Below are 23609 nucleotides of genomic sequence, written 5' to 3' on the forward strand. Positions count from 1 at the left end.
CAGCTGCACCGGCCCTCACACTAAATTTAACCAGCAGCCTAACCTGGCCCTCCCCCAGGGTGGGCACTCCTCCACAATGCTCAGGGAAGGGCTGGCCCTGTGGACACTGGGCTGACCAGGTATGTGTCCAGTGAGGAGGGGAAGGTGACCTGAGCCCATGCCATGCAAAACTGCCCTCCATGGACAAAACAGCTGGTAGTGCCCTCAGCACTTCCACGCGAGGCCCCTAAGGGCCCCCTGTCACCCCTCACCCCAACACATCACGCCCAGCCAGCTCAGAGCCTGAGTGGCCAACGGTTGGTCCCCTTTGCCAGCCCAGGGGAAGCTGGCAGCTAGGCCCCAGGACTGGGCTGCGTGCCAGGAATGGAGAAACCTCCAACATTCCCCCAGTTCCTGATACTGACCTTGTACATCTTTGCCCCTCTGCCTCTGGCCCCTCCCTTCCCAGACCAGGGTCTGTGCTCCTCTGGCATGCACCCCTGGTTCCCAAGGAGTATCCTTCCAAAGCTCCCTCTCCCTCAGGAAAGCAAAGAGTTACAGAGGAACCTCCAGGAGTCTGGGAAGGCAGGATTCAGCAAGGGCCAAGCTTCTTGCCCAGTGGCTGTGGGCCCCACTCCCACACAGGCTGGGCCACCACCAGCAAACCCTAGCATGTACCTACAGGACCCACACAGGTGCTAGAGATGGCGCACCCTAGCTCAGCAACACAGCAGCTCCCCACCACAGGGACAGTGGCCCAGCTGAGACACAACAAGGCAGGTGGCAGAAGGGCTCTTTATGAAGAGTCACAGAATGAAACAAGGTCTCTGTAGCCAGGTGCCCCCCACGTATGGCTTCTGCCACAGGTACGTTCCTGAGTGAAGAGGTGGAGTCCTGGATGGGGTAAGCTGGGGTGGTCTGGCGCTGGCTGCTGGCCCACAAGTTACATGTCAGGGTCTTCAGCAAAAGGCCCTGAAAGCAGCCTCTGGCTAGGCCTGGCAGCAGGACCCTTGGCACCCTGAGCACAGCCCCTCACATGAGCAGGCAGCATGGCCTCTTCTCCACGGGGGCCTCCTCTGACGGAGCTGTGAGCTTGAGCAGGGGCGGGTCTCCACCAGCCCTGGAGCCACACTCAGGCTGGGGAGTGTCAGCATCTGCAGGCAGACCAGACCCAGGAGCCTCAGGCCCACGCTGCAACTTGGCAGCTGCTCTCTGGCGCTTGAGCTCTGCCAGGGTGTGGTGGGCCTTGGCCCGGCCCAGGGTGCTGGGAGCTGTGTTCTCCAGGGGGCTCAGCTGGTAGGAGACACTCCGGTCCAGCCGCTTGGAGTACAGGTGCCGTCCTGGGGTGCCCCCCACTCGGCCGTTGTGTGGCCTGGACACTTCAGAGTCCTCCTCCTGTGGGGGAAGCACAGGCCCCAAAGGCCATTAAGGAGGGCCGTGTCTGGCTTCCCCTGGCCTTGGGCCCACTGCTGCGTGGTAGTCAAGGGGCAGGCACCAGCCTGGCATATGCAGGGTCACTGTTCCCACTGGTTCCTGGGTCAAGGCCTGCCCCACAGTGAGGGTAGGGAGGAGCTCACCTCAGGGGGCGGTGGCCTGAGCTCAGTGTCTGTCTGGCTGTCCTCATCCTCCTCAGGGGGCTCTGGGCTGGTGGGAGGCGGCTGTTGCCACACAATGGCCTCCTGGGCATGCTCCTTGCGGTACAGGCTGGTGCGCTGGGTCAGACTCACCCGCCTCACCACCTTCCTGGGGGACGGCAGGGTGAGGGTGGGGGAAGGATGCTCCCTTCTTGGTGGACTCTGCCCAGGCTCTAGCTGGCACCTCGGCCCGCCAGCTGACGTCAGCTGGGGCAAAGACCTGGGCATTGCCAGAGGGGCAGGGGCTGGGACCTCAGTGGAGTGGGTGCTCACCCCCGGCTGCCAGCACTGGAGGTGCGGCGGCGCAGCAGAGAGCGCTGACGACCTTGGGCGCGCAGGAGAGCATCCTGCTTGTGCTTCAGCTCCAGCAGCTTGGCCCGCACCTCCTCGTCCCCACACACGTCTGAAGAGAAGTGGGCAGAGGGTCAGGGGCGCCCTCCTGCTGGTCGCCTGCACCAAGCAGAGGTGGCCCCCAGCTCACCAAGAGGCGTCTCTTCCATCAGGGACTTCCCATTGAGGTCGGCGCCATGTGCCACGAGCAGCTCCACCAGGTGCACCTGTGGGCCAGCGAGCCCAGGCTGCTGAAGGCCCCAGAGCTGCAGGGCCACTGGCACCCCAGCTGCCCCAGCTGCTCCAGCCCACTCTCACCTGGCCCCAGTAGGCTGCGGCATGCAGCGGCTCCCAGCCATCAAGGTCTTTGGCGCTCAGGTTGGCCCGGTGTTCCAGCAGCAGAGCAGCTGCCTCGCTGAACCCGTTGGCAGCGGCAATGTGTAGCTACAGGCAAACCACCCAGCCCTGAGTCCTGGCCCATGCCCCTGCAGCAGCACCCTCCTTCCCCTTCCTCCTGTGGCCATGTCCTCACCAGCGTGGCCCCGTGGTCCCCAGGGGTATCCAGGTCAGCCCCGGTCCGCAGCAGGCTCTGGATGTCCTCCAGCATGCGCAGCTCCGGCAAGGCCCGGGCCCCCTCAATACCATCCTGGGTGATGCCTGCAAGGCCACAGGCTCAGAGCCAGCACCTCTGGCCCCACCTCTGGTAGCAGGTGGAATCACACTCACCACGGTTGGCCATGGCCGTCTCAAGGCAGTCCAGTGTTGGCTCATCCTCACACAGGTCATAGGGCATGTTACCATCAGTGTTGACAGCCAAGAGGTCAGCACCACTACAGGGAAGAGGGACAGGGGTGCTGGCCACAGGACCCTCTCATCTTCTCCCCCCAAGGGAGGCCCCCAGTCCCCTCAGAGGTCCTTCCTCTGCAGAAGCCCTCAGCCTAGGGCTGCCCTCCAGGACACTGGGGGGCCAACAATGAGAAGGCCCAGGCCCCAGGTGCTGTGAAGGCTGACCCTGGGCCTGTCTGGTGCCCCTCAGTCTTGAATCCTGTTCTCAAGCCAGGCAGACGTCCTGCAGTCTCCACCTGTGACTCCAGGTTATTGGCACCCAGCAACTCCCATGGACATGCATAGCAGGCCCACCTGCCAGGAGGGTGCCAGGGCCCCAGGGAGAAAAGCCAGGCACCAAGACAGCTCCACAGAGCTGCAGGGAGCAGGGCTCACGGGAGAGCTGAGAAGGGCCCAGAACACAGGGGTGAATGCCCCTGCTCCCACACACCATCAATTCCTAGACCGCTCCACAGACAATCTGAGCAAGTAACTGTCTATCCTACCAGAGGGGCCAAAGTTGAGGGGCCTTGGCACCGGGGAGGGAATCCGGGATCCTGGTGAAGCCGACCATCGTCCCATCCACCTGCTCACTGTTAAAGGCCCCACCTGTTTCCAGATACCCCCCCCCCTTGCCAATTCCACCCTCATCACTGACCAGAATGGTCTTTCTTTGTACAGACCCTAGGAGGCCAGTGCTGAAGATCAAGGCCTGTCCTCAAGGAGTTCCCAAATTTATAATGGCACCTAGCAGGACACACCCAGGCAAGGGGCGGGCTGGCAGACAACCAAACTCCTGAGTGCATGTGGCCCCTGCCCACACCCGGCTCTCCATGCCAGGACACAGGCAGTAAGCAAAGGTAAGTGGGAACAGAAGAAGGGTCTGCTTCCTGTGGATGAGATGCCTGGGCTGTGTCTCGGGATAAACTGCCTGCCCTGCCCAGACAGATGCCCACTGTGGCCACACCTGCTCCCAGCAGGCCCTACCGGGCAATGAGGAGCTCCACCAGGTGCAGGTGGCCACAGGTGGCTGCAGCATGCAGGGGTGTCCAGCACTCACTGTCTCGGGCATTGACTGTGGCCCCAGCCTCCAGCAGCTGCTGCACCATCTCCCGGAAGTCGTCAATGCAGCTCTGCAAACCATGCAGCCTGAGCACGAGCCCAGCCAGCACTCTCCCTCACCCCACCCCTACCTACCCCCACCCCGCTGCCACGGCTGACCTGGTGCAGGGCTGTCAGACCGTCCTCATTGGCCAGGTCAGGGCTGACCCCACTCTCAAGGAACTGGCGGACTGCAAGAAGAGGGAAGCGTGCTCAGGGTGCAAGAACAGAGGTCCTGGCACAGGCCAGCACTGTCCTGGTCAGGCCCTGCACCTGAAGATACCTGGGCTGACTGCTGTGCCACAGCTGGGGAACAGAGGAGGATGAGGAAGATGGTGGTACAGGTGGCAGGAGATCTCTCTGTCCCAAGTGGGCCAAACAAAGCAGTCCTCAGCCTCCAGCCCCCAGCAGGACCCACCAGTCCCAATCCAGGCATTCCAACCCTCAGACTCTCAGAATGTACCCCATCCTGTGTGAGAACAGTCCCACTGGGCTCTAGACTATTCCACCCTGGACTGGGTGTTGGCACCCTCCCCCAGTACCTCCCCCACATCCCACATCTCCCTCCAGCCTTACCCACTGGCAGACCACTCCAACCCTACAAACGCCCTTCCCTGGTACCTGCAGCCTCCACCCCCCCTCCGCCCCCACTGTGGGCTCCCGGCCCTGCTAGAGCCTGGAGTGTGGGCCCAAGGTGCCCAGACCTACCCTTCCATGGTCTCCCTATAAGCAGAACTAGTCCCAGCCCTCCCTCCTCTTTAGCAACCCCACCTTGAGCCCAGGCTCTCGACAAGGTCACATAGGACCTCTTTGGTGGTTTGGACCTCCCTGATGGTGCCTGGTAGGCAGCACAAGGATGCACACTCTTTCTCACAGTTGCCGGTGCCCTGTGACAAACCCACCGCACCCCATCCACTTCCCCTGCCTCAGGCCTTCTGTACCCCAGGCTCTGCAGTAGAGGCCCCTACCCTGGAGGGAGGCAGGAAGAACCCTCAGCAGCTTCTGGGAGAGCAGAGGGGCTGTGAGCACGTGGGCCACAGGAGGAACAGGAGCCTGCCAGAAGGTTCTGACGGAGAGGAAGACATCCAGGGGGCCTGCTAGGGTTAGGAGCCCTGCTCCCCACAGGACTTTCAGCAGGTGGTGGCCAGGGCTCTCCTGAGCATCACCCAGCACCCTGGCAAAAGGCAGGAAGACTGGGCCGCCCCTAGCCCGCTGGAGCCAAGCCCTGACTGGACACTTCTCCAGGAGTCTGCTTCCTTTGGCCTCGCCTCTGAAGCGGAACCCTGCCTGCTGCCCATCACCTGCAGCCCACAGCTGAGAAAGCTGGGCCAGACCCCAAGCCCCAGTAACCTGCAGCTGTGCCCCTCGCAGATCTCAGGAGGACTACACCAGCGGGACAGGGACAGTGCTGCAGGCTGTGCACTACCATAAGGTCAGCCACACTCACCTTCTTCCAGGTCATTTCGAGCAGCAGCCTCAAGAAGGGTGACACTAGGAGGGAAGAGGACCCGCTTCTGTGGCCTGCCGACAGCCACATCCTTCTGCAGCCGCTCTCTGTGGCCCTTTCTGCCCTGGGCCTCCTTCTCAGCCTGGGCCCACATCTTCACCTGCTGGGCACGGCGCTTCTGGGCATGCTTCAGCCGCTCCTGCGTGCTCATCCTGCCCACCACGGGCATCTCTGCCAGCAGCTCCAGGTGCTCGGCCATGGCGGGGGCTGCCGGCCAGGGGGACTGCTCGGGGCACCAGACGGGGAAACAAGGGGACTGGGCTGGACCTGAGGGGTGGGGCAGCTGGCTGGACAGGCACTCTCGGGGGCATCCCCTCCTCAAGGTTTGGTGCCCTCTGCCTCTGGCAAGGCTGGGTCAGGAGACTCCACTCCGTGACCAGGCCCAGGCAGCCTAAGGGCACAGGCTCCTGGCAGAAAGGGTAGCGTGGGAGGGCACCGGCAGCCACCTCTCAGGAATCCTGGCAGCTTGGCTCCTCAAGGGCAGGGCCTCCTTCCCTCCCTCTTGGGGTCAGGGTGCACAGCCTATGGGAAGCAGCAGGACCTGTCTGCCTTAGTTCAGGGTCTGTAGCTAATTGCCTAGATAATAAAGTTGCAGCTTCCTGGCACCTTGCCAAAGGGGAAGGGAGGGCAGGGCAATGGGCAGAGGCTCCTGGGAGCCCCTGGGAGTCCTAGGAGCCCCCTCTCCTTCCAAGCCTCAGGAGCCTGGGTGGGGCCTGGGAGCAGCCATGGCCTGGCCTTCCCTGTCCCTGCCTCCTTCTGTCTGTCCCCCAGGGTCAGTGCATGGGCACTAAAGAGGAGGTGTGGAAAAGGGCGGGATCAGCAGCCACAGAGAGACCAGGGCAGGGTGTGTGGTTAGAATTCTGGGGTCCCAGACATGGTGCCCAGGGGTGAGGCTCTGAGCTGCCAACGCACTGAGCGAACAGCGGGTCTGGCAGCCGTCTTCAGGAGGGCATCCCTGTGGAGGAGTCCTGGGTGGGCGATCAGGCTGCAAACAGCAGGCAGCTCCACCAGCCTGAGGAGGAAGAGGAAGCCCATGGAGGCTGGCTCCGGGTGGGGCTGGCTGGGCTCCCAGGGAATACAGGTGAGACCAGGGCCCTGCCTTGTGTGAGGCCCACAGTGAGCCCTGCTAGACAATAGTCCGGGGCGGGGGGTGGGGGGGGGGGGGCTTGCTCTGTCCTACAGTGAGTCACACCCTATTTGAGAGGGCTAAGAAGGGAGAAGGAGGCTGCCCTCCAGGGCCTGGCACCTCCTTCAGGAGCTATTCTCTGCAACTTCTCAAGGCTCCAGGCTCTGACCCTGGTCCCCACAGCATCTGGCCTGTCTGCCCCCAGGCTGGGCCAGGCAAGGTTGCTTTCTCCTTGAGCTCTCCAGGAAGTGCCTCAAGACAGACCCTGCCTCCTAGGCCTTAGGCTGCACAGGGCCACAGCCTGTCCTGACCAGCACCCCAGCTCCTCAGTGCCTAGCATCTGGCCCTCTTCATTCCCAGGTCCCTAACCCAGCTGTCAATGCCAAAGCCATCCTGGGCTGCGGTAAAAGCCCCATCATGTGGACACAAGCCAAGTGCCCTGCCAAGTTTGGGATCTATTAAGATAGGCAGGTAGCTTGGCTGGGGCACGGCCATGTAGAACCCACCATAGCAGTCCTGCCCGGTACACCTGGTATGGTCACTGGGTGTGGTCACTTGACAAGCCTTGGCTGTATTCCATCCAGAAGGTGCCTACCCACAGTTTACTAGGAGTCCCCATTCTCACTCGGCTAGGCCTTGTGGCCATCTAGATACTAACCCAGCCTTCCTCTGGCCAGACTGTATTTAGGGCACTCAGCAAGTACCCCCTTCTTTCTGTCCTAAGGAGATCCAATTGGACCAGGTCCCTCCTGCTTTGGGACCTCCAACAAACTGTGAGCTTCACTCCACAGGTCTCACCTGCTCGGACTTGGCCCACACTCTGGCCTCTGCAAGCCTGGCCTTGGTGGCTTCTTGGGGATGGAATCAGAGATCAGCACGGCCCAGCAAAAACCTTTCCAGGAAGAACTCCCCAGCTGTCCAGACTCCCTGCCCAGGCCCCTAAGTCCTGCCTTTGCCATCGGGCACACAGCCTCCCCGCGGTGAGAAGGGCTGGGGGCCAGGTCCTGCAAACACCCTGCCAGCTACCAGACCACACCTGGGGCACAGCAGAGCCCTCAACCCCCTGCAAGACTACCCCTCCCTCCTTCCCTGCTGGTCACTCACAGCTCCCCTCATGCCGCCCTACACACGCGCGCACACACACACACACACACACAGCTGCACGGAGTGACCTTCACCTCTGCCACCAGTCTCTGGGCCTGCCAGGCCCAAGCATCCCATCCCAAGAGACCAGGAGCAAGGGGAAGGCAAAACTGCTCTGCCACGGGAGGGAGAAAAGAGCCACAGAGAATGCCACCCCCATAGGCCACGACTTCCCAGCAGAGTGGGCTCTCAGGGTCTCGGGACCAGTCTCACTTCTCCAAGATGGGCGCCAACATCAGAGTCACTGCCTGATATTAAGTTTAACAACACTTCAGAGATGTTATCATTTTATACAAGAAAGGGGATTCTGAGACCCACGTCCTGCAGAAACAACCTAGAACAGCAGCTAGCTCTAACACATGCTGTCTTTGGTTTTCTCGTTTGAAGACCCTCCCTGGAAATTCACCACAGAGCAGGATCCGGAGAGGCCCCCCCCCCCCCCCCATAGCTGCAGTGGGAGGAAAAGGCACTGTCTGAGGCCGCACACCTGCCCCTGCCAGTGCCCACACCTCGGGCAGCTCACACAGGTCCCTCTGCCCTAGGCTCTGGCTGGGCCCTTTTAGCCGCACTCCTTCCTGGAAGCTGCCGAAAGGCAGTCTTCAGGTGACCTTGGGCAGCTGGACTGCATCCTCTGAGAGAAAGGAGGTACCCAAGGTGACCCCAGGGCCCCACTGCAGCAGGTGCCCCATCCCGGGACCTTCTCCACTGAGGGGGCACCAAAGGGCCCAATGCCTCCCCCCAGCATAAGCCCCTTGAACCCTGCCTGCTGCCTCTCACCAGCCACACTCCAGGAAGAGCTGCCACAACTGGGAGACCTGCCCTCAGCGGAGCCAGGAAGACGAGCCTGGCTCAGTAGGGTCCCACTGAATGGCCAAACACACCACACCCAGGCCGAGGGGGGCTAAGCAGGGCAGCTCCCGCCTCTATCTACAAATCCTCCCCCAAGCCTCCCTGGAATGTCAAACAGAGATAATCTGAGCCACATTTTCCAGTTCTTAGCTCTATGCCCAGGCAAGCTGCACAGGAGTGTGGAGCTGAGTAGGGAGGAGCCCTCTGGAGGGACAATGGCAACGGTTCCACCTCCTCAGGCTGTACCCCTGGGCTGTCCCCAAAACTACTGAGAGCACCACTGAATGGGAGGCCCTGACCCCTAGACTCCAGCCCAGGAAATTTCTCAGCAGCCCCCTCCATACCCACTACCACTGGCTTCCTCCAGTAGGTCCTAGTCATTATCCCCATTTTCCACATGTCCTGACCATCTCCTCACTGCCCTGAGCCTATGCCTAAATGCAGAGTCCCATTAACCACTGCACTACACTGCCTCTCATGCCCACTTCACAGCACCTGTGAGAGCAAGAAACAGTGCAGCAAAAGCCAGAATCTGGGTGGGGAGGGAGGAAGAATCTCAGAGAGATGCTGGGGAACAGGGCAGCCCAGCTGCAAGGCCCAGCACCTGCTACCCCCGGTTCTGGGGGTTCACATCTGTGGTGCTTAGGCTCGCTGGGTGGGTTCCAATAACCTGCCGATCAAAGAGCTGGTTTTATTTGTGGCATTATCCATCACAGCAAAAAATGGGAAACTCCATAGGTGCCCCTGACAAGGAAAAGTAAAGTGTGTTGTCATTTGGCAGAAAAATACACACAGGCAAGTGAAGTTGAGGTCATCTAAATGTCATGGTGAGGGGCTGTGACCAGTTCACCAGAACCCCATGCAGAGCTGACACTGCCCTGGTGAAAGGCCAGTGTTTCAGGCCCTGCAGGAGCAGAGAGGGCGAGAAAGTGGGGACAGCCATTCCAGACACTGGGACAGCAAGGGCACCCACTGCAGCAAGGCCTCCAGGGACACCCTTGACTTCATCAGAGGACCAACCCCCTGCACCTATCCCAGGCTCTCACCTGGCCCCGCCCTGGTTTGGCTCACCTTGGAAGATGCTGTCCCTGCAGAACACCCCACTGCTACAGGACAAGGGCCCCACAGCGGCTTCCCAGGCAGGTGCAGGGCGGACAGCCAGGGCCGTGTTCTGGCCTTTCTCTTCCACTAGAGGATGAGCTTCTTGAGGGCACACTCCCTGTCTCTCTTGTCAGCCCCGTGCCAGCACCTGGAAGAGGGACCTTCGCTCAGTGTTTGTGAAGGGCTGGGGGCAAGGCAGGCACAGCTCAGTGCAGCCGAGGAGCAGGACACTCAGCCGAAGTGCCCTCAGCAAAGGAGCCAGGAGCCTGGAGACCCTGAAACTGGACAAGTGCTGCACCAGGCCATGAAGAGGTGGCCCGGCCCCAAAGTGGGAGAGCGAGACATGCTTCACGATAGTCACCTGACCGGTGTCATGCTCTGGTAACTCGACAAACCATCTCCTCACTGCCCTGTCCACCTGGCTCTGTTCTGGGGACAGGGACAGGAGACAAGAGGGAACAGGACAGGCCCTGCCCTCAGCCAGGTCCACTGTGGGCAGGCAGAGGTCAGGGGGTGGCCATAGGGTGGCCTCTCAGCAGCTCAGGCAGCAGTTCGGGGAGCTGGTGGCACAACAGGTGGGCCGAGGAAACGTGAACGGAGGGCAGTGTGGCACGGATGTGGAGACCGTGGGAAGAGCAAATTGGGGTTGCTGCTGTAGGCACCCTCACCACTGACATTCTGTGAGTGCAGAACAGCTACCCCCGGGTGTACTCCCCTGCCTCCCAGGTCATTCTGGAATGTTCTAGAAGCTAATCCCACAACACGACCTCAGGCCCCTCGCTGCAGCACCATTAGGACAGAAAACGCCGGTCATGACCTCCCAGTCTACCAAAGGGGTGGACTGAATAAGCCCCGGGGTTTACCAGGAAGCTCCTTGCACCACTGTGGAGAGTTCGCCAAGAAATGCTGTTTTTTCATCGAAGAGAAGAATAAGATCTGTAAGTGATATGCTGCCTTTTATGTAAAAAGGAATCAATAAGAATTTATATCTATGCAACAAACCTGAGAATCGACTAACAGTGGTCACAAGAGAGGCAGACTGGCAGGTGGATGGGATGTGTGTGCTTTGAGTCATTTCAGTTGTTTGACTTTTTCTTTTTTTTAATCCTCACTCGAGGACATTTTTCCATTTTTTGTTCAGATAGAGTGGGAGGGAGAGAGAGGAAGAGAGAGAGAGAGAAACATCGATGTGAAAGGAACACATCAAGTGGCTGCCACCCGCACGACCAACCAGGGCCGGGGACAAACTGCAACCAAGGTACATGCCCTTAGCGGGAACTGAACCCGGGTCTCTCCGGACTGCAGACCAACGCTCTAACTGCTGAGCCAAACTGGGCAGGGCTGTTTAACTTTTTTTAAAATTTATTTTTGTTACAGATGTTTCTCTTTTTTTTCTTCCCCCATTGACACCCTCCTCCCAATCCCCCCAAGCCCCCCATTGTTTGACTTTTGAGACATGTGAAGGTCGATGTCTGTTCTGGGAGGGCAGGTGTGCACACCTGCTGGGTACCAGGTAGGGCCCGAGAGGGCAGGGCTGTAGAGGACACTTCATCTTCTGTTCCTGGCCAAGGAGTTGGCCTCTGCCCAACAGGCTGGGGGGAGCCAGAGGCTTTCAGACAAATGGGTGATGTGATCAGATCAAGGTGAGGGGACCTAACGAGAAATGCTGACACTTGCACATTCACCCAGCAGGAAGTGGACAGCAGAGGACACGAGTGACAAGGGGAGGATGGGACGGCTGTCAGATGCAAGGAAAGGACCAGTGGGGGCAGACAGAGGAAGGAAGAAGGGCGCTGACAAGTGGGACTGAGCAGTGTCCAGGTGAGGCAGGGCCAGGAATGAGTGGTCAGTAGAGGTGAGAGAGGAAGGCCAGAGTGGTCACTACAGGGAGCTAGGGAAGCCCCGTAGGGCTGGTGGAAGGATGCTGGAGCAGATGGCAGGGAGCCCCCGACACAGAGCAGGGTCCCACCCTTCCTCACAGCCACAGCAGACAGTGTAAGGAACAATAAAAGCACAGACGGGAGGGAAATAAGCAAAGGGATAGCCTTTCTAAACTTGACACAAAACCCAGAAACCTAAAAGAAAACCGATTAATCCAATTACAGTAGATTTGCAAAATGCCTGCACTGTGAAAACAAAACAAAACCTACAATGCACCCCAACCTTTCTCCTCGCTTCTCCCCCAGGCGGGTTACCTTTACCTTTTTCTCTCACCTAAGCTCCAAGGGCCCTTTGTTTGCCTCTGTAACTTGCTTCCTGAGCCCATTTCTTCTACCACGCACTTCTTCTACCTCTGTCTTCCTAAATAAACCCCTCTTGTAGCTCAAATAAAAACCCAAACCCTACAAATTCATAGAGACAGGTGGTCAACTGGGCAAAAACATTTACAATAAACATGACAAAGTGGTAGCAGGTCAATCATGACGGGCTGTGCACAGTGGGCAAAGGGCAAGACACCTCACAGGACAAAGGACACAGGTGCATGGAAAACACCCATTCACTCACTCCCTAATAATTAACACGTGTAAATTTGAAGCAGGGCAAGCTTGGAGCCACTCAGGTAGCTAGACACAAGGGTGCCGTCCCTAAAGGATGCCCTGAGGTATCTACAGAAATGTACTAAGCCTTAGAACTCACTCACTATTTCAAGGTATTACCCTGCAGGTATACCGCTGAGCCAAACTGGCCAGGGCAGAAAAAAAAACCCTTTTGTCTTTTTTTTTTTTAAATCCTCACCCGAGGATACTTTTCCATTTTTTGTACAGATAGAGTGGGAGGGAGAGAGAGGAAGGGAGAGAGAGAGAGAAACATCGACGTGAAGGGACACATCGAGTGGCTGCCACCCGCACGACCAACCAGGGCCGGGGACAAACTGCAACCAAAGTACGTGCCCTTAGCGGGAACCGAACCCGGGTCTCTCCAGACCGCAGGCCGACGCTCTAACCGCTGAGCCAAACTGGCCAGGGCAACCCTTTTGTCTTTTTAATTTTTTTTTTTTTTTTATCCTCACCCGAGGACATTTTTTTTTCCAATATATTGTTCAGATAGAGTGGGAGGGGAGAGAGAGAGAGAGAGAAAGAGGAAAAGAGAGAGAGAGAAACATCGATGTGGAGGGGACACATCGAGTGGCGCTGCCACCCACAGACCCAACCAGGGCCGGGAACAAACTGCAACCGAGGTACGTGCCCTCAGCAGGAACCGAACCTGGGTCTCTCTGGACCGCAGGCCGACGTGCTAACCACTGAGCCAAACCGGCCAGGGCACCCTTTTGTCTTTTTAAAGGAAAAGAGAGACCTGGCCAGTTTTGCTCAGTGGTTAGAGTGTTGGCTCTCGGACTAATGAATCACGGGTTCGATTCCAGTCAAGGGCATATACCTTGGTTGTGGTTCGGTCCCCGGCCCTGGTCAGGGTCATGCAGGAAGCAGCCAGTAGATGTGGCTCTATCACATTGATGTTTCTCTCTCTCTCTCTCTCTCTCCCTCCCTCCTTCCCTCCCACTCTATCTGATGATAAATGGGAAAATATCCTCAGGTGAAGAATAAAAATAATAATAAAATAAAAATAAAGATTAAAAATAAATTAAAGCCCGGCTGGTGTGGCTCCGTGGTTGAGCGTCAACCCATGCACTAACAGGTCACCGGTTCGATTCCCGGTCAGGGCACGTGCCCAGGTTGTGGGCCCGATCCCCAGTGGGGGGCATGCAGGAGGCAGCCAATCGATGTTCTCTCTCATCAATATTTCTACCTCTCCTTTCCTCTCTCTCTTGAATTAATAAAGAATAAAAAAATAAATTAATTAAAAAAATAAATAAAAATAAATTAAAGGAAAAGAGAAGAGGGATTTGGAAATAACTGGACTCAGCAGAGGTCCCCATGAAGGGCGGGGCCCCCAGTGGGCTATGAAAGGGCTGGGGCCACACCTCCTAAGAACCTTGGCTGAGATGGTAGGGAGGTGTGATAGGCTCGGAGCAGGAACTTCCTGAAACCTTCCCCTGAAGCCAGTCAATCCCGCCTGCCCTGGGCTCTGCCCTGTCTCTCAAGGCCTTCACTGTCCCACGGAACCCGGCTCCCCTCCACCCTGCTTCCTTCCCACCAGTCTTCTCTGGGGGCTGTTTCTCTCCCCACCTTGCTCCCAGTCCTCATGCCTCAGCTCCCACTCAGAGTCCACCACGAGAGCCCCACCACCCATACCAGCCCACCTGTGAGCACCACCCCCCTTGCTGTAGGTCTGATTCCTGGTGGGTGGTCTCGATGTTCTCATGGGTCATCCTTCAGCTCCCTGCCCCCTAGTTTTGACCTCTTCCTGCCGATGCCTCATTCTCTGCCTCAGTTACACCCATACCCTAACATTACCAGCAACTCCCACCCACCCCACCAGGCAATTCAACCTCTGACATCACCCCTCCCCAGCTCATTCCCAGACCTGACTCCAGCACTGCAGGCCCCACCTGCCCTGTCGGTCCTCACTGTCCTGCAGATCGCCCAACTCTGAATGGACAGAACAGCTGCCAAATGAAGACCACACTTCAATGAACAAGGACCCACGCAGACACCCCTTGCCCCTCCTCCCTCATCCTGAGCCATCAGAAGAGGACATGCACCTCCAATTGCAGGGTGTCCCCACATGTCACAGTGCTCCATCCCACTGCACAGACCCCTGGGCCCCTTCAGGACCCATCTTCCAGCATCAGCTCCCATCAGCATGGTGACTGTCCCACCTAATTAAAAACAGAACACAGCCCACTGGATGAGACAAGGACCTCTGCAACCACGAGTTCTATTCATACAGAACTGAGGGTCTGGCCAGTATAACTGGGCAAGAAAAAGAAATAAAAGGAATAAGAATAGGAAGGGTAGAAAAAAATTCATTATTCACAAATGACATATAGTACATGACACAAACCTGAAAGGTCTTATAGAAAAATTATTAGAGCCTTGGCCAGTTTGGCTCAGCAGTTGGATCATCTGCCCAAGTCACGGGTTTGATTGCCAGTATAGGGCATATACCTTGATTGCAGGTTCGATCCCCAGTCCCAGTCAGGGTAGTGCAGGAGGCAATCAATAGATGTGTCTCTCTCACATCAATGTTTCTCTCTCTCTCCATTCCTCCCTCCCACTCTATCTAAAAGTCAATGGAAAGCCCTGGCCAGTTTGGCTCAGAGGTTAGAGCTTCAGCCTGTGGTCCAGAGAGACCCGGGTTCATATCCCGCTAAGGGTACGTGCCTCGGTTGCCGTTTGTCCCCGGCCCTGGTTGGTCGTGTGGGTGGCAGCCACTCGATGTGTCCCTTTCACATCAATGTTTCTCTCTCTCCCTCCCACTCTATCTGAACAAAAAATGGAAAAATGTCCTCAGGTGAGGATAAAAATAAAAAAAAAATAAAAAAATAAAAGTCAATGGAAAAATATCCTCAGATGAGTATTAAAAAAACAACAACTATTAGAATTAACATGAGGACAGAGCGATATGGGTAGATACAAGGTTAGGGTGCAGAAATCAACTGTATCTATAAATGCCAGCAACGATTAGAAAAAGAGATTATGATGATACTACTTATAATAATAGTACCTAAAAGCATCAATGCCTGTCCGACTGGTGTGGTTGAGTAGTTGAGCACCAACACATGCACCAAGAGGTCACCGGTTCGATTCCCAGTCAGAACACATGCCCAGGTTGTGGGCCCAATCCCCAGTGGGGGGCATGCAGGAGGCGGCCAATCATGTTCTCTCTCATCAATGTTTCTCTCTCTCTCTCTCCCTCTCCCCTCCTCTCTCTAAAATCAATAAAGGAAGAAAGTAAATTAAAAAAAAATTTTTTTTTAATAAAATATAAAAGCATCAGTGCCTCAGTAATGTAAACAAGGTAAGCAGGGCCTCTAGCAGGAAACCGCAGAGGACACGAGAGACTCTGAGTGAATGCAGGATGCACTGTGCTGATGGTCAAAGCACGAACTGCGAAGATGTCATCTCCCCCCAAGTTCATCTCAGACTCAGTGCAGTCACAATCAAAATCCCCACAGCTGCATGGGAGACTCTAATTCCCTAACACGATTCTCTCTCCAAGCTAATTCTCCATTTTATATGAAATGAAAAAGGTCAAGAATAGTCGGGACAATCCTAAAAATGAATAAATTTCAAGTACTTATACATTTAGATATCAAGATTTATTATAAAGTTTGGCTGGGTGCTGAAGTCCTGGCTTAGGGACAAAGTGGTCCCCAGGAACAAACGCACACATGGGTAGACAGTTAGCTATGACCCTGCTACCAACCTGCAGGGCAGCAGACACTGGGCCTGCCTTAGGGCAGCTCACAATTCATGGGGGTGGGGAGCTGTGCATCCAAGTATAAAGGGGAAGCCACACAACATCCACAAAGGTGACACCAGAAACAAGCACAGATCACATGACCAACTGCACCGACCAGAATTAAAACCTTACGCTCTGCTGAAGACCCTGCAGAGAGGCTGGAAAGACAAGCTCTTGACTGAGAACATATCCGCAAACACAGACCCGAACAAAGGACTCTGTCCAGCAAACACAAAGAACTCCCAAACTCAGCAGGAAAAAACCACACATTCCAATTAGAAAATGGGCAAAAGATGTGACTCGACACTTCATTGACAGGGACACAGGGTGAAAACACTATGGCCAGCTTTACCCGCAAGGAGATGCACATGACAGCGCAGAGAGCCACCCACACCCTCGAAGGCAAGGGTGTGAAGCAAGGGGTCTCACACTGCTAGGGCCATAGCCACTTGGAATACAGTTTGGTAGTTTCTTACACAGAAACTGAACATGTGCTTTACCACATGACTGTGCAGCTGTGCTTCAGGGCACTTATCCCAGAGAAACTAAAATTTAAGTTTGCACAAAAACCTGTACTTGGATTTCATAGCGACTGGATTCGTAATAGCCCCAAACTGGAAACAGTTGTCCCTTCACGGGGAACACCCACACCACGGAACAAACTGGATGCACACCGCTTGGGTGGGTCACAAGGGCACTGGCTCGTCAACACCAGTCATGTCAGCTGAGTGCAGTCAAAGCACTCCCCGAATGCTCAGATCTAGGGTGTGGGGTGGGGCCGAGGAAGGGGTGGCCGTGGCTGTGCAGGGCACACAGGACCCTGTGTGGTCACACAAATCTACACATGTGATAGGCTGCACAGAAGTAAACACTTACTGCGAACACTCACATGTGGTGCACGCAACTCTGGTAAAACCTGCGGAGGTCAGCGTCCCAGGTGAGGCTCTGCAGTACAGCTATGTGCCTTTTGGGGCTGGGAAGTGAGGAGGGATCTCTCTGGAGGATTTCATACAATTGTGTGTGCACCTACAATGATTTCAAAATAAAGTTTAAAAATAAAATGTGTGAAAAAGCAAGCCACAAAATAGGAAATAATGTTGGCAACTCATAACAATCGATATATAAAAAACTACTAAAAAGCAAAAAGAAAAAGGAAAATAACTCTACCAAACAGGAATATGGGCCAAAGACTTTACTTTTTTTTTTTTATCCTCACCCGAGGACATTTTTTCATTTTTTGTTCAGATAGAGTAGGAGGGAGAGAGAGGAAGAGAAAGAGAGAGAGAAATATCGATGTGAAAGGGACACATCGAGTGGCTGCCTCCCGCACGACCCAGCCAGGGCTGGGGACAAACTGCAACCGAGGCACGCGCCCTTAGCGGGAACCGAACCCAGGTCTCTCTGGACCGCAGGCCACCGCTCTAACCGCTGAGCCAAACCGGCCAGGGCTGGGCCAAAGACTTTAACAGCCACTTCACATGAGTAAACACAGAGAAAGGTGCCCATGTCAATAGTCATCAGGGAAACGCACATGAAACCCAACACATGCCAGGACACACCCACCTGAAGAGACTAAGCAATTCAGGAAAGATGAGTATGTGACTGTCCAGTACTGCATGGGGGTGTCTGTGGAACACCCCCCCTCCCCAACCAGTCATCCCACTCCGGGCACTGTCTCCAACAGAAATGTGCTGGGTTTCCATACTGAACCTGATCTGGGCCATCGCTGTAAAGGACATTCCCATGACAGCTGGCCACCTGGACCTGGGCTGTGAACTACAGTGCCCCTCCCTGAGGCTTCCAGCTACACTGGGCCGCAGCAGCAGGGAATGCACACTCAAAGGTTAAGGGCACGAATGCCATTCCGAGCACCTGGCCTCGTAAGTAGTGGGAAACCACCAGGATCATTCCAGCAGCAGAATGTGGACTGGGGAGGAAGGGGGGGGAATCAGTTGCTATGTAACCCTCACCTGGCACAGCATCAGGATTCACTTCCAGAGGCCAGCCCAGGGAAGCTGGAGGAATGAATAACCCTGTATAGGGCCCAGCTGGGGGCAGGGAGGATCCTCGAGGGAGGCTGGCACACTGTGCTAGAGGTCCCAGCCAGTTCACTAAAGCAGGAAATAGAAAACTTGCAGATTGGGAAAAAAAAAACAAAACACAAAACTCATTAGATGTAGAAGGCATGTAGGAGACATATAGAAAATCCTTAGGAATCTACAAGAGGGCTGCTGAGATAAATAGCAAGGTTGAAGAACAAGGACAATATGTCAAAATCAACGGTATGTCTGTACTTGGAAAATGCAAAATTTTAAACATCACTCACAAAATTAGTATCACAGCCCAGTTGATGTGGCTCAGTGGCTGAGCGTCGACCCATGCACCAGGAGGTCGCCAGTTCAATTCCCAGCCAGGGTACATGCCCAGGTTGTGGGCCCGATTCCTAGTGGGGGGTGCATGGGGGGCAGCCAATCGATGTTCTCTCTCATTGAAGTTTCTATCTCTCTCCCTCTCCTTGGAAGGAAGGAAGGAAGGAAGGAAGGAAGGAAGGAAGGAAGGAAGGAAGGAAGGAAGGAAGGAAGGATGGATTAGTATCACAAAGCCTGGAATACTTTGACACACACACCTGCTCCCCAGCCAGCCCTCCAATGATGCAGACCCCACTGACAATTGAAACTGTAACCACATGAGACCTGGAGTCAGAGCCACCCAGCTAAGCTATTTCTGAATTCTTTATCCACACACACTGTGACATAATAAACATTTATTGTTTAAGCCATCCTATTTTAGAGTTATTTGTTAAACAGCAATAGACAATTAATACAGAGACCTAAACAAATAGAGATATATATACCATGTTCTATATTAACAAAATGTCAATTCTCCCCAAATAGAGCTATAGAGTTAATACAATCCCAATCAAAACCCCAGTAAGCCTTTTTGTAGAAAGTCACGAGCTAAATCTAAATACATGAAGAACTACATAATATCTTAAAGAGCCAAAACAATGTGAAAAAGATAAACCAAGTTGGAGAATGTACAGTACTTGATCTCAAGACATTATAAAGGTACAACAATCAAATCTGTGGGATATCAGCACAAGGTCAACGAATAAAATAGAGAATCCAGAAATAGACCCACTCATGTACATTAATTGATTTCCGTTGTTTTTTTTTTAATCCTCACCTGAAGATATATTTTTCTATTTATCATCAGATAGAGTGGGAGTAAGGGAGAGAGAGGGAAAGAGAGAAACATCAACTCGAGAGAGAGACATCGACTGGTTGCCTCCCACACCACCCGACCAGGGCCAGGGACAAACCACAACCAAGTTATGTGCCCTTGACCAGAATCAACCCCATGACTCATTGGTCTGTGGGCCGATGCTCTAACCACTGAGCCAAACCAGCCAGGGCCATCAGTTGATTTTCAACAAAGGTGTTAGGTAATACAATGGAGAGAGGATAGCCTTCAAAAAGTGGTGTTGGGCCCTGGCCAGTTTGGCTCAGTGGTTGGAGTGTTGGCCTGCGGACCAATGAGTCAAGGGTTCGATTCCAGTCAAGGGCATGTACCTCAGTTGCAGTTCGTCCCGACCCTGGTCAAGTTGTGCAGGAGGCAACCAATCAATCTGTCTCTCTCATGTCGATGTTTCTCTCTCTCTCTCTCCTTACTCGCACTCTATCTGATGATAAACAGAAAAAATATCCTCAGGTGAGGATTAATAAAAATAAAAAAAAGGGGTGTTGGGACGACTGGACATACACATGGAAAACAATGACCCTTGGCTTCTACTCACACCATGAAAGAACACACAAACCATAAAGGGAACAACTGACAACTAGACTTCATAAAAATTAGAAGTGTCTGCTGTTCAAGACACTGGTACAAAATTATCAGACCAGCCAGACTATGAGAAGAGTGGCATCCTTTCTTCTTCTTCTTCTTCTTTTTCTTTTTTTTATCCTCACCTGAGGATATTTTTCCATTTTTTGTACAGATAGAAAGAGGAAGGGAGAGAGAGAGAGAAACATCGACGTGAAGGGACACATCGAGTGGCTGCCACCCGCACAACCAACCAGGGCCGGGGACAAACTGCAACCGAAGTACGCGCCCTTAGCGGAAACCGAACCCGGGTCTCTCCGGACCACAGGCCGACGCTCTAACCGCTGAGCCAAACTGGCCAGGGCTCTTCTTCTTCTTTTTTTCTTCTTGTTAATCCTCACCCAAGAATATTTTTCCATTCATTTATAGATAGTGGGAGAGAGGGAGGGAGAGTGATAGAGAGGAGGGAGGGAGAATAGGAGAGAAAAACATGATGTGAGAGAAACACCTCAATTGGTCACCTCCCACACGACCCCCACTGGAAAATGGTTTGGCACTTTCTTTTTTCTTTCCCTCTATTGATTTTATTCATTTATTTTAATTTTTTTTTCTTTATTGATTTGAGAGAGAGAGGAAGGGAGAGGAAGAGAGAGAAGAGAGAGATAGAAACATCAATAAGAGAGAACATTGATTGGCTGCCTCCTGCATGCCCCCCACTGGGGATTTGCCCCACAACCTGGGCATGTGCTTTGACCAGGAATCAAACTGGCAGCCTCTTGGTGTATGGGTGGATGTTCAACCACTGAGCCACCCTGGCCAGGCTCAGAACTTTCTTAATAAAGTTAACCACACACTTCAATCCATCCTTTCTTATCATTTCAGACCAAGAGAAATAAAGCTCATGTCCACACAAAGACTTGTGTGCATGAATGCTCAGAGCAGCTTTATTCTCAACAGCTGAACACTGGAAGGAACCACAGATGTGTGCACAGATGAAATGGCTGTACACCTGCACAATGGAACACTCCCACTCAGCAAAACGGAGGATGAGCTACGCATACAGACAACCACCTGGCTTTCCAAACATTAAGGCAGGGAAAAGGAGTCAGACACCAAGGGTTTGTGGTGTGATTTCATTTACGTGAAACTCTACAAGGAAGACTCTAAATATACAGGAGAAAGCAGTGCAGTGGTTGCCAAGGCCTGGTGGAGGACTGACCACAGCAAACTTCAGGGGTGACAGAAGGCTCTACACCTGGATTGCAGCAGTGTTAACAGAATGAACAAAACTCTCAAAATCCACCAAGCAGCCCTGGCTGGTTTGGCTCAGCGGTCAGGGCATCGGCCTGCGGTCCAGAGACCTGGGTTTGGTCCCCGCTAAGGACATGTATCTCAGTTGCAGTTTGTCCCTGGCCCTGGTTGGGTCGTGCATGTGGCAACCACTTGATGTGTCCCTTTTACGTCAATGTTTCTCTCTCTCTCTCTCTCTCTCTCTTCCTCCCACTCTATCTGAACAAAAAACGAAAAAATGTCCTTGGGTGAGGATAAAAAAAAAAAAAAATCCACCAAGCAGGCATTCCTTCTCCATGGTGCAAACTTTCCTGCACCTCTCTGCCCCCTTTCTCAGCCTGCTGTGCTGGCAAGGTCCTGCCCAAGGCCACGGAGCTGGAAGGGGTGGGGGAGGTTTGCTCTCTCCCTTCCAGCTCCATGCAGGAGTTCAGTGTGGTGGGAAGGTGGTGGGATGGGGCCAGGGGCAGAGGAGGGAGGATTTCAGAGTGTGTAGAAGAATCAGATCAGTCACTCTGGCTAAGGTGCCAAGGGTGAGGGCAAGGGGCTGAGAAAAAGCCAAGGTCACCAGGGGCTGCTGCTGCTGCAGCCCAGCTATTTGGATGAAGGAATGGACAGGAAGTGCCACGATCAGGGCTACTTAGGCGGAAGTTTTGAGAGAGCCAGGAGGTGAGGGAAGAGCCTGGAACTCCCCCTCAGATATCCTGCTTTGCTAACTGGCAGACTGTGGCAAGGGTGCTGGGGTGGGGCACTCTTGGGCAGATATGGTATGCTGGGTCACCAAAGGTTCACCTGAGACTCAGATTCCAAAACTACACAGTGAACAGTCTGCTGGTAGACAACAGAGATTCAGAAATCCCTAGAATACAGACCCCAACATGAGCTCACAGACTCAAGAGCTGCTGGCCTAGGTGCCCGCCAATCCAGGCACCCTTCCAGGGATAGCGGAGTCCAGACACATCCCAACAGGTGAGGTATGGGGCTAGGATGGACCAATGGAGAGCGAGGGGAGGAGTGTCCAGTCAACATGGAAGAAATGCAGCCCAGGTATCAGGAGGGCTCCCCATCCTAGCTCTGACCTGCACACATCCATCACAAGCAGGATGGCCTCTGTGCATGCTCTTTCAGGCAGCTTCCAGTCCCAACCGCAGCTCAGCTCCAAGCTGGGGCTCCTCTTGGTGCCCTTGAACTGGGGAGGTGGCAGAGCTAGGGAGGTATCGTCACACTCCTCCCAGGGAAATTTCAAGCCTGCCAGGGGAGCACCTGGCTACAAAGACAGAGACTGAGAGCAGTGTGGTGGCCCCACTGCCACTACCACCCCCAAGTTAAGGGTCCAAGGAGAAAAGGCAGGCAGAGCTCTGGGGAGGGCCACCACTCTTTCTGTGGCTTCCCTAAACCTGGGATGACTCCAGAAACATCTCCCTCTCTGCAGCCATGGAAATGAATCCCAGGGTCACCTCAGCCTCTGCTCCAGGACAGCAGGGGTCCACACCACCCCAAAACTCCCTTCCAGGCCAGGGGCACCTCCTACACAGCATAGGGCCAAGCACTTTCAACACACTACTTAGTACTTCTCACTTTGACTCCAGTCTTGAGGTGGAGCCCCGGATCCCCACACTGTAAGTGAGGTCATTCAAACCCCTGAAAGTTTAAGGAACTTGCCCCAGGGAGGCTCCAGTTTCTTCTCTGGCCCAACTCCAAAGCCCACACAAAGCCTGGGCAAGTCACGTCTCTGTGGGCCGTTTCCTGGGCTGAAAATGGAGATCATTCTAGTGCTGGCCAACAGGTTGCAAGAATGAAAACAATTCCCACCGTAGGTAAAACAGGAAAAGCTCTTCCGGTGCCTTCAGGGGCTATCACTTCTGGAAGCCATCCCTGACCCTTAGCACCCTAACCCTGGGCCTCTTCCACCAGCGCCCAAAGGGGGCCTGAAGACACTCCTATCCCCGCCTCTGTGAGTGCTGCCCAGTATGGGATTCCCTGGTGGCCCCCCATCTGGGCCCTGCCTCCTCCCCCTCTCAACCGGGGCTTATCTTCCTCTATTCCTTTCAGATCAGCTCAGCCTCCCTACAGGCCTCCTCTGTCCCAGGGGGCCCAGCCTTCTCTGTCCCGGGGGAGGGGGGGAGCCCGGCCTCCTAGGGGGGGGCTGCCTCCTCTGTCCCCAGGGGCCGGGCCTCCTCTGTCCTCGAGGGGGGGACCCGCCTCCTATGTCCGGGGGGGGGGAACCCCAGCCTCCTCTGTCCCTGGGGGCCTGGCCTTCTCTGTCGGGGGAGGGGGGGTGGCCTCCTCAATCCCGGGGCGGGGGCCGGCCTCCTCTATCTCCGGGGGCCCGGCCACCTCTGTCGGGGGGGGGGGGAGCCGGCCTCCTCTGCCCTGGGGGGGAGCCGGCCTCCTCTGTCCCCGGGGGGCCCGGCCTCCTCTGTCCCTGGGGGCTCGGCCTCCTGTCCCCCCGGAGGCCCCGGAAGTCCGAGCTCACCTTCCGCCTCGCGCAGTCGATCGGATCCGGTCCACCGGTCTGTCAGCCCCGCGCTCCTCCAGGCGCCGCAGGGGCGGGCCCCCGCGCCGGGCCCTTGCCATGGCAACGCTACACTTCCGGCTGCGC

General features: G+C 55.1%; 1 protein-coding gene across 3 annotated transcripts; it reads right to left on the reverse strand.

Moving 5' to 3' along the window:
- Window positions 1–183: 183 nt before the first annotated feature.
- Window positions 184–23527, reverse strand: PPP1R16A (protein phosphatase 1 regulatory subunit 16A). 3 transcript variants are annotated; one of them, XM_036281350.1, is made up of 12 exons: window positions 23484–23527; window positions 9566–9743; window positions 5317–6388; window positions 3990–4060; window positions 3756–3901; window positions 2670–2773; window positions 2476–2600; window positions 2262–2387; window positions 2095–2170; window positions 1887–2016; window positions 1557–1722; window positions 184–1374 (listed from the first exon to the last, which is right to left on the reverse strand). In XM_036281350.1, exons 3-12 carry the CDS (start codon window positions 5573–5575, stop codon window positions 1012–1014), a joined length of 1566 nt encoding a protein of 521 aa, XP_036137243.1. In that variant the 5' UTR covers window positions 5576–6388; window positions 9566–9743; window positions 23484–23527; the 3' UTR covers window positions 184–1011. The 3 variants fall into 3 exon arrangements, with proteins under 3 accessions (XP_036137243.1, XP_036137246.1, XP_036137245.1); XM_036281353.1 differs by lacking the exon at window positions 9566–9743 and having other exon boundaries at window positions 5317–5583; window positions 6289–6388; window positions 23484–23525; XM_036281352.1 differs by lacking the exon at window positions 23484–23527 and having other exon boundaries at window positions 5317–5583; window positions 6289–6388; window positions 9566–9664.
- Window positions 23528–23609: the final 82 nt, after the last annotated feature.

The sequence above is a fragment of the Molossus molossus genome, unplaced genomic scaffold (genome assembly GCF_014108415.1).
Source record: "Molossus molossus isolate mMolMol1 unplaced genomic scaffold, mMolMol1.p scaffold_m16_p_33, whole genome shotgun sequence".
NCBI lineage: Eukaryota > Metazoa > Chordata > Mammalia > Chiroptera > Molossidae > Molossus > Molossus molossus.